The sequence below is a fragment of the Elephantulus edwardii genome, unplaced genomic scaffold (genome assembly GCF_000299155.1).
Source record: "Elephantulus edwardii isolate Elephantulus edwardi_28Jun2011 unplaced genomic scaffold, EleEdw1.0 scaffold00144, whole genome shotgun sequence".
NCBI lineage: Eukaryota > Metazoa > Chordata > Mammalia > Macroscelidea > Macroscelididae > Elephantulus > Elephantulus edwardii.
Genome location: NW_006399894.1, coordinates 468,982 through 478,321, shown reverse-complemented (window position 1 = coordinate 478,321; position 9,340 = coordinate 468,982). Strand labels below are relative to the sequence as shown.

General features: G+C 51.0%; 1 protein-coding gene across 1 annotated transcript in view; it reads left to right on the top strand.

Moving 5' to 3' along the window:
• The first annotated feature begins 543 nt into the window (after positions 1 to 543).
• MAP2K3 (mitogen-activated protein kinase kinase 3) overlaps positions 544 to 9,340 on the top strand; it is a 43,678-nt gene continuing 34,881 nt past the window's right edge. Inside the window, exon 1 of the mRNA XM_006894465.1 lies at positions 544 to 594. Within this exon, the coding sequence (XP_006894527.1) occupies positions 546 to 594 (49 nt within the window). The 5' untranslated portion in view covers positions 544 to 545. The remainder of the gene's footprint in view (positions 595 to 9,340) is intronic.

Sequence of the window (9,340 nt, the reverse complement as noted above, 5' to 3'; positions counted from 1 at the left end):
ATGAGGGGGCGGGGTTTTGGGTTTGACTGGCAGGGACAGACCTAGCTTCTGATAGGTCCAGATATGTGCCTTGGAGACCGGTGGCCAATAGGAGCAGGGGTGGGTCTCTGAAGGGCACATGGGGCGGGGAAGTGGGCGAGGCTTGGCCTTTGACAGCTAGTGGGGAGTTTTGGGCGGAAGGGAGAGGAGCCTGGCCGGACTGAGTGTTCCGGGTGGTGGGCGGGCTTGACAGGTAGTAGGCGTAGTTTGGTTCTGAGCACACAGAGGTCAAATCTTGTGTTTGAAAGGCAGAGGCAGACCTGGCGCCTGATAGGCCGTGGGACGTGTCCTGGATTCGGGTGGTCAATCAACTCGCGGGGCGGGGCTTGCATCTAAGTTGATCTTGTACAGACCTGGCAGCGCTGGCCAGTCCGGCTCCCGCGCCGCCTTTCTCGGACTCGTCTGGCACGATCCTCCACCCGCAGCCATGAGTTGGCGCCGCTTCAGCAGAGCCTGGCTTCCCTGGGAGTAGTAGTCCCTCATCGCACCGCCAGGCTGCTTGCACGATGGACTCGTCCGCCTCCAATCCGCCCGCTAGCACACCCTCGTCCAAAGGTAGGAGCCCTCCAGGACACGCGGTCCGATCTGGGCCTGCTGGCAGCCTTCGGGGTGGGGGTCTCAGCCCATCCGACCTAGGCATCGCCCCAGGCTCTCAATCCCATCGGGTCCCTTAAGATGGGGCTTTGGGCTGCATGCAGGCGGTGGAGCTCCAGGGATTGACAGGGGCTGGGACTGCGACAGGTTGGAAATCGGAAACCTACTCTGACCATCAGTGTAGGTTTTAGGACTGCATCCTGGTGGGGGACCTCCCAGGCAGATTCTTAGCGAGATTTAGGTAGGATTTAACCTTGATCTCCTCCATCTGGACTTTAGCGAATTTCCTGTTTGAGACCTTACTTTACCCACCACCTCAAGCGGGAACCCTGGCTGCTCTCCATCTCAGCCGCTGCCCTGCGAACTTTATGGGGCTTCTTCCCAGATGCCCTTGAACCATGCTCTTCGCACCCCACCCTGCAATGCTCGTTCCCGGAACCGTTCTAGGCTCCTTGTCTGTATGTGGCAGCCCGCAGATCCCCTCCACTCTCAAGGGCTGCCTTTCCTCTCTGGGTGTTTTGTAGCCTCACGTACCCAGCTCCACACCCAGCTTATGGCCTGGGTCTTGTCCTCCCTGCCAGGCACTAGATGGGTTGCTGCCAGGCCTGTTCCACCTGGCAGCCGTGGATCTTGGCCAGCTGCCAGACGCTTTTTCTTTTCTAAGTTATAGGCCTTCCTGGAAATTTTTGTGAGGTGGTGGCTCAATTGCAGTGGGATTTGTCATGCACAGAGGGGGATGGCAGGCTGAGAGGGTAAAATAGGGGTTTTGTTTGCTGTTGAAGTATGACGAGATGTTTTTGGCTTATCAGAATCGCAGGCTGGGGTGTGTGAGAAACTTCTAAACCAGAAGTGGTTGTAATGATTTGGCTGCCTCTTCCAAGAAGGCCCTTTTACTACCCTGGGACACAAGAAAAGGGGAGTAATCACATCTTCCTCCCATGGTATTGGAGTGAGAGACAGCGCATGTTCCAGGATGTGTAAAGACGTGGAGAATGTTGTGAAGAGCTCAGCATAGTTCCTAGAACCTCGAAGGGGCTCAAGAAGAGGTGTGCAGGACTGTGCATTTCAGTTGTTCTTTTTGAAAAGGCCTCAGATATGCAAGGTCAAAGGATGCTTCCATTCGAGTTGCAGCTGTAGAGTGAAATAGGCCATGTGGTTGTTGTTGGGTACTGACAAGTCATCTATGACCCATAGTAGCCCTAAGAACAACAGATCTGAACCCTGTCCGGTCCTGTGCCATCCTCAAGCTTCCTGACACATTAGAACCCACTGTGGCAGTCACTGTGTCAATCCACCTGGTCGAGGGTCTTCCTCTCTATTGCTGAACCTTTCACCTTTCTAAGCATGATGTCTTTCTCCAAGAAATAGCCCTTTCCTAACAACATGTCTGAAGCCCGTGTCAGGGCTCTATCTCCTCAGATGAGCACTCTAACTGCAAGACATGTTAATTTGTCCTTTTGGCAGTTAGGAACACTTAAAATCCATTGCCCTCAATCTAGTTCTGATGTATTGTATAGCCACCTGTAGGACAGAGTAGAACTGCCCCATAGGCCTCCCAAGACAAAATCTCCACAGGATGAGGACCGATGGGTGTAAGCTTGGTTGCTTTAACCACCATATCACCAGAATTCCTCTAGGGGAATTGAGTGGGTCCCGTGTGTTCCGTGTAAGGACTGTAGCATTTCTGGCCTGTAGGAGATGTAAAGTTCTGAGACAGGTGTGGCTCTCTTGGTGACTTGGGTGGCTATAGGCAAGACCCTGGCTTGGTGGACAAGGTAATTATGTTTTACATAAGTGGGAGGCTGGATCCTTGACTGTGGCACAACGGTTGTGAGTAACTTGGAGAGATCTTGCTGGCGGGAGAGGGGAAAGCCATGCACTGCATAGACTTCATGGATCTTGGGAACCAGTCAGCTCCACACTCTGGGGTGTGGTGTGGCTAGTGTTTTCATGGTACACAAGGTTCCAGTCAGCAGCCGCTTGGCCTCCCTCTGAACCCCTGGTGCAATACTAAGGGGGATGCTTCCCACACTTCCAGTTGGGTGCTCGTCAAAAGAGAGTTGCAGGGCCAGGAGTGGAAAGGCACTGTGGGTGGTGGCCAGAGGCCAGTGGGTTCCGTGCTGTACTCTGGTGCTTCTGTGACCTGAAGCTGAGAGTGCTGCACTCTCTGGGCCTCTGCAAAGCTAGGGTGAGTTCCTACCTTTCACTATTGGCCAGTCTGTGGGAACAGGCATGTGGGTGGGGTGGACACAAGGTCACAAGCCTCCCCTGTCAGCCTCCAGACATGGTGTCCTTCACCAAAAATGTGATGAGTACTCTTACTGAGCTCTTTCCCATGTGACATGTGTCCTCTCTCTGGTATCCCTCTCAGTGCCCTCAGTCCCATTTCAGAGATGATGACACTGAGGCTCAGAGGCATTAGGTGCCCTGCCTGAGGCCGGCAGCTGGTTTGGTTGGAGCCAGGCTAGTAGCCAGGACAGTGTCTCCTGTGTGGCTTCCTCAGTTGGCTCCTGTACACTATTCTTGTACCAGATGTTTGAGCCCTGTGCCCAGAAGCCCTGCTAGCCAATTTGAGACCTGGAGAATACAGGAGGGCAGAAGCCTTGCCTTTGTGTCTGTGCACAACCATTTATAGTTGATACAAGATGTACTCTGTAGTATCTGGTAGATGCCAAAACTGGGGCCAGGTGAGGGAGATGCCAAACTGAACCCACAGAGTTGGGGTCCTGACCGAGAGCTCTCTACATCTTCCCAGTTCCCTCAGTGGTTTCGGAACAGATCAGGCCTTGGCCATTGACTGGGTTGGTAGCATAGTCCTTTACATACTAGGCCATAATTCACCTGGTAGCTGACTTTGAAGAAGCTTTATCTTTGCACTTCCTTCCTTGTGGCAGGTGCTCGTCCCACCCTCTTTGCCTCCCTGGTCCTCTGGGTGCTGTGCAGGTAGAGAGTTTTCTACGGGTGCAGAAGGCTTCTGGCCACGAGGCCCATGCCTCTTCATCTACATAGTGCTGTCTTTCTGGCTGTTGACTTTGAGTTCAGCGGGTAGGAGGACATTTGGTAACATGACCCAGTCTGCTGTCTGCGTGTCCTGTTTGAGCTCGCACATGTCCTGTCCTGTTCAGCGTGTAGGCCTCAGAGCCCTGCCCCAGCGTGCTGCTGTATGAGCATCCCTCCCTGTAAACTCTCAAAAAGGTCTGGTGAGCTCAGACTGCCCCAGTTTGCCAGGGGGGAGGGGAAGCTGTGAGACACCCTGCTGTCCCCCCAGGTGACAGAGTGGTGCTGTCAGGATGTCCCCCACTCCTGGAGTGGGACGCTGGAAGCTATCAGCTAGCCTGAGGTTGAGGCTGAAGGGAGCAAAGTTCTCAGCTGCCTGTGTGGGGAGAGGCTGGGCAGTGGGAAGCTTCCGGTGGGTGAGTCATCGGGCACTGGGTGCTGAGTCACCCCCAGGCCTGCTGGCTAGCTGGCTATTACTAAATGCCAGGTGGGAGAAGGGCTTCATATCTGGCCTCATAGGCGGGCACCTAGCTAGCAGCACCTTCCTGGGCCGTGGCTGGACCAGGCTTCCTGAATCGGTTCTCCAGGATCTGCTGGCCCTGCCCAAAGGCTTCCTCTGTTAGGCAAGGGACTCTTGTTTACCACGCAGGTGGTAGTGGCTGTTGACATCCTTGGCACAGGGGACTCTTTGGGAGGTCAGAGGTTGTACAGGGGTCTATGGACCAGTATGGACTGGGCTCTGGGAGAGATAGTTGGGAGAAGTTAGGAGCTCAGGTCTGGCACAAATCCCAGCTGGATGAATTTGGATATGTCAAGCCCTGAGCAGTTTGTACAAAATTTGGATTATTTATGCACCCCTCTCCCTTTTTGGGTATGGCCCAGCTTACAGAAATGCCTTGATTTCTTCCCCTGCAGATGGGTAGGTGGATCACCCACCTGCTTATCTTGCTGGTGACTACAAGGATTAGTGCAGGAGCTTCACCCCATTTCCTGAGAACACACACTGGGCACATGAGGGCAGGCCCTGGCCTAGCACCATGGAGCAGGAGCTGTCAGTGGCTGGGCTCAGATTCGAATCCAGATTGAGAAGCTTCCTTGCTTGGGGGAATCGTGTCCTCTCTTTGACCCTTGGTCTTCTGTAAAGTATGACTAAATGCCCCTCCTCGGCAGGTGGGAGTGCAGACAGAGGTAGTGCTATCACGTGGGTGCCATCTGTTATTATCTTACTATTATGAGTATGCTGCTGCTATTAATTTGTGGGTGAACAAACAGCACTTGTGAGAGATCCCCTAGATTTTAGGATGCTGTTCGTGCTGCTGGAATTTGCCAGACTCCAGAACCCTTCCCCATGGTCTGCACTCTGAGGCCCGAGCTTTTTATCACCGCTAGGCTTTCCTGTAGGGATCCGGGGGGCAGGGGCACCTGGCTGTGCCTGCCGGCAGCATCACCCCTCCTTGTGGCATCCCAGGGAAAGCTTTCTGGGCTGTTAGTTATAGGCTTGATACTGGATGCAGATGTCGCAGTGACTCCTGAGCCCATGGGGCCCTGTCTTAGAACAGGGTTGTGGAGAAGTAGCAGTGGGTGCAAGTTCTTTCAATAGATGTTAGGTTGTACACACTTATGTTTATTGCTGTGTTGTTCACAGTAGCAAAGAGATGGAAACAACCCAAGTGCCCACCAACAAACGAATGGATAGAGAAGCTGAGGTGTATCCACACAATGGAATAGTATGCACCATTGAAAAACAAGGAACTCATAAAATATTATACAGAATAGGTGACCCTGGAGGACATTATGCTGAGTGAAATATCTCAGTCACAAAAGGACAAATATTGTATTATGCCACTGTTATAAAACAGGACTGACATGGGGGTTCGGGGAAACTAAGAAAAGAAGGGATAAATAATGTACACTGCATTGAAACAGATGAGGGAAAGAACAGTTTAAATGGAATATATGATTAGGTATTATTTGCATGACAACAGTCTAGAATAAGAAGTGTACAGCAAAGTGGACTTGGGGGTGGGGGGAGAGAGGAAGTTGTGCAACAATGAATGAATGGAAATCTAAGTTTCCTGTAAACTTTTGTTAAAAAATCTCAATTAAAAAAAAAGAGGACAGGTTGGCTGAGCAGGATGACTTCAGATGTGAGCCCCATCCCATCCCATATGGCACGAGGACAAGTCTGACTGCAGCTCAGTGCCCAGTTGTGCCTCTAGCATTACTTCTTGTTGAGGGCATCACTGTCTGCCCACACAGGGCTGAGGAGCTGCAGCCTGAGGGATATTCCTTTCTGTCCGTCCCCTCCTCCCCAGTTCTGGGCACAGGGGCAGCCTGATCACCCTTGCCCTAGGCCTCCTCTGGGGCGCTATGGCCAAGTTGGCATTCCAGGGGCCACCCCTCCTGCAGCCACACCTACCCCTAGTGGCCTGGCTGACCCTTCCTAATTAGGCTGTCTCTATTTAGAAACTTGGCCAAACCCAGTCTGACAAGTGGGACTGTCCATTCTTGTGTTTTTATTATAAATACATCACAAGTGCCAATAGTTGTGATACAAGTATCCATACATTTTAAAGAGTAAAAAGAAAGTGAGTTCTATGTGACAATACCCAGCACATGTAAAGAAATGGTAATTACTGTGACCTTGAACCCAGCAGCCCTGTCTCTCCCCGCACACCAGTCCTGTTCTGTTTTTGTTAGGTACTGTGGTGTGCACAGGGTGGGCTTCCATCCCACCCACACTCTACAATGTTGGCTGATCACACAGTGCTCCATTGGGAAAGTTCCACCGCAGAGCTGAAGTGACTTGGCATCTCACAGCCCAGGCAGTTGGCGTCTCCTCTGCTCTGGAAACTTTTGTTTTTAACCTCTCCTTGTCTCAATTTCCTTATTCAAATGATGGATGACAGGGACTAAATATATCCGTGAAGTGATATAAAGAAGTAGCAGTTGGGGGACTGGCTCAGAATGCTTGTGTGCATATTGTCCCGGGAAGTGGATAGCAACCAGCCCACTGCTACATGCACAGTCCCACTCTCCTGGTCTACACTTGTGTTAATGACAGCTGAGGGTTGCCTGGACCCATGGCTACAGAGTGATGTCAGATGTCAGGCTCTTGGCTTGGGTCATTCAGGAGAAGACTTTGGGGGTCATGTGGAATCACCACAGTACCAGAGAACTAAGGATGTGCTATGTAGTGGTGGGTGGGTTCCCACTCCAGCGTGGCCTGGCAGACTCTGTCCTGGGTACCCAGCCTTGGTGGGCTCTCTGGGAAGCCTCAGGACTTCTAGCATGAAGAGTTGACTCTAGACCCTTCTCTGCCCCAGTCTTCCTGACTTCGGAAGTTCCAGTTCACTTCCCAAACCCATTTCCTCATCTGAACCAAGGGAGCGGGTAATATCTACCTTCCTTCCAACTAAGGCTGACAGTTGAAATGACGGTATTAGGAGTGGGACACTGTATCCAGTCCTGCTAACTTGAAGCCTGTGCTGTGTGGAATCACTACCACCAGAAAGAATATCTTTTTGTGATTTCTCCTATAGGCCTTGTGTTTCATTGCTAATGATGATGATGATGACAGTAGGGATGGCATTTGTTATGGAAAGGGGCTTTTGCTATTTTCTGTATCCAGGGGCCTGCCTGAGGCCATGTGTGCATCCAGGCTGTTTGTAGTAACCTGGTGACCTCACTTTAGTCCCCAGTGAGCCCCTACATTTGCCCCATATTTTTTTGGTCTCCGATTGAACCTGTGTTCTGTGCCAGGTGTGTCTCACTGAACTCTTGTCTTCACCAAGGAGTAAATGAGGAGGAACTAGTCCTTGGAAAATGACATCATGCTTGGAAAGGTGGAGGGTCACTGAAGGAGGGGAAGACCCCTTGATAAGATGGATTGACACAGAGGCTCTAAGGGTGGGCTTGAGTGTGTCAGAGATGGTCAGGGTGGCGCAGGACAGGGTAGGGTTGAGATCCGCTGTCGCTGAGTCATGATGGCACATTACAATAAGGTTCCCCAAGGTTGCAGCCTAGTGTATTTTCTCTCTCTTTCCTAGAACCTCTAGGTAGAATGAGGGCTCAGAAAGGGGAAAGAAAACTGCTTGCTTCCAGGTCAAATAACTGCTCAGACCTATGATAGCCAGGTTCTCTTCACCTCCGGGTCCCTGCTGGTGTAGGCGTCCAGCAGACCCCTGCTGAGTTCTCTGACAGAGAAGCACTGGCCCAGGTCTCATGTCTTGTTTCTACTGTGGCCCTTAGTTGTGAGCTTAGGTGAGCCCCTGGCCTTCAAGTTGCATGGACAGTCCCTGATGGGCCACCCAGCTTGATGCAAGCCTGTGGGTCCCCAGCCGCTCCTGCCTTTGACTACAGGGAGGGACATGGGCTGTTCATGCTGCCTCTTTCAGTAGAGGGAGACATTGGGGCTGGGAGCTCCCGTGGTGCCAGGATTTGGGGTTTGAACTGGACCTCTTTCTGTTTTACTTGGATATTTAAGCAGAAAGAGCTCCTAGGTGAGATCAACAGTTCTGTCTTGATGGCTAACTCAACAGTTGGCAGTTTGAATGCACCCAAAGGAGCTTTGGGGTACACCTGGGATCATTGCAAGTCAAAATTGTCTCAATGGTATGGACAACACCAGCGATAACATCTAAGTAGTAGATGCTGCCTATGGTTAGAATCAATGGAATGAAAACCCTCAGTTTCTTGATGTGCAGAGAAGAGCATTCCCCCCCCCCCTCAATTTGCTCTTTTCTTCTATTATGTGTTGGTAATAACCTTGACATTCTACTGAGGGGCAGAGCCAATTCTCTACCTATCCTGATCTTTTAGTTTTATGACCCTGGGCCTCAGACTGCTCATCCTTAAAGATGGAGCACAAGCTAACTCACGAACTTGCTGAAAGGGTTGCCTGGAATGTAAGCAAAGCGATTGATTTGTGCAGACCCTGCTCAGTAAACACCCACACACCCAGCCCACTGCTTTGGACTTGGTTCCGCCCTACAGAGACCCTCCATCCGGCTTCTGAGGCTGTAAATGTTTATAGGAGGAGACTGCCTCTCTCTCCATGGAGCAACTAGTGGATTTGAACCACTAACCTTTCAGTTAGCACTATGCTAACATGGCTCTTTAATGCTTTGTGATGGTTATTTTTTGCATCTCAAGAGAGTCACAGTTTAGGGATGAATTCCATGAGGACGAAATGTTTGAGTCAAGGGAAATGGGGCAGTTTTGAGGGATCCATGTTGTTCTTCAGAGTAATGGCATGGGGGAAGTTCACACAGTCCCATCAAGAATGGGCCACCATAAGCTGGACATTGTGTCCAGCACTTGAGATGTCAGAGGGCCCAGAATAATACAGTCTGGTAAAGGGCCAATGGGCGTCTCTTGCTCTTACTAAAACTGCTCAGTGGGTTGACCTGTAAGCCTGTCTGCTGAGAAGATGCTGTGGACTGCTCACCTGGCTCTCGAAGCTGGTGCATCATTCTCTCTTTTCACTTCTAACTCAGGTCTGTCCACTTTCAGGGCCTTTGCACAAACTATTAGCAGAACTGCCCTCTGGGCACCCCTCCCAGAACTTCTCTAGAGCTGCCTTTTCTTTTTTTTCTTTTCTTTATTTAATGGTACAAAATACTATTTCAGAATACCCAGGGAGTAAATTATTTCTTAGCCTAAGCGTATATATATATATATTTTTAAAGACGTTACAGTAAGTCACTTC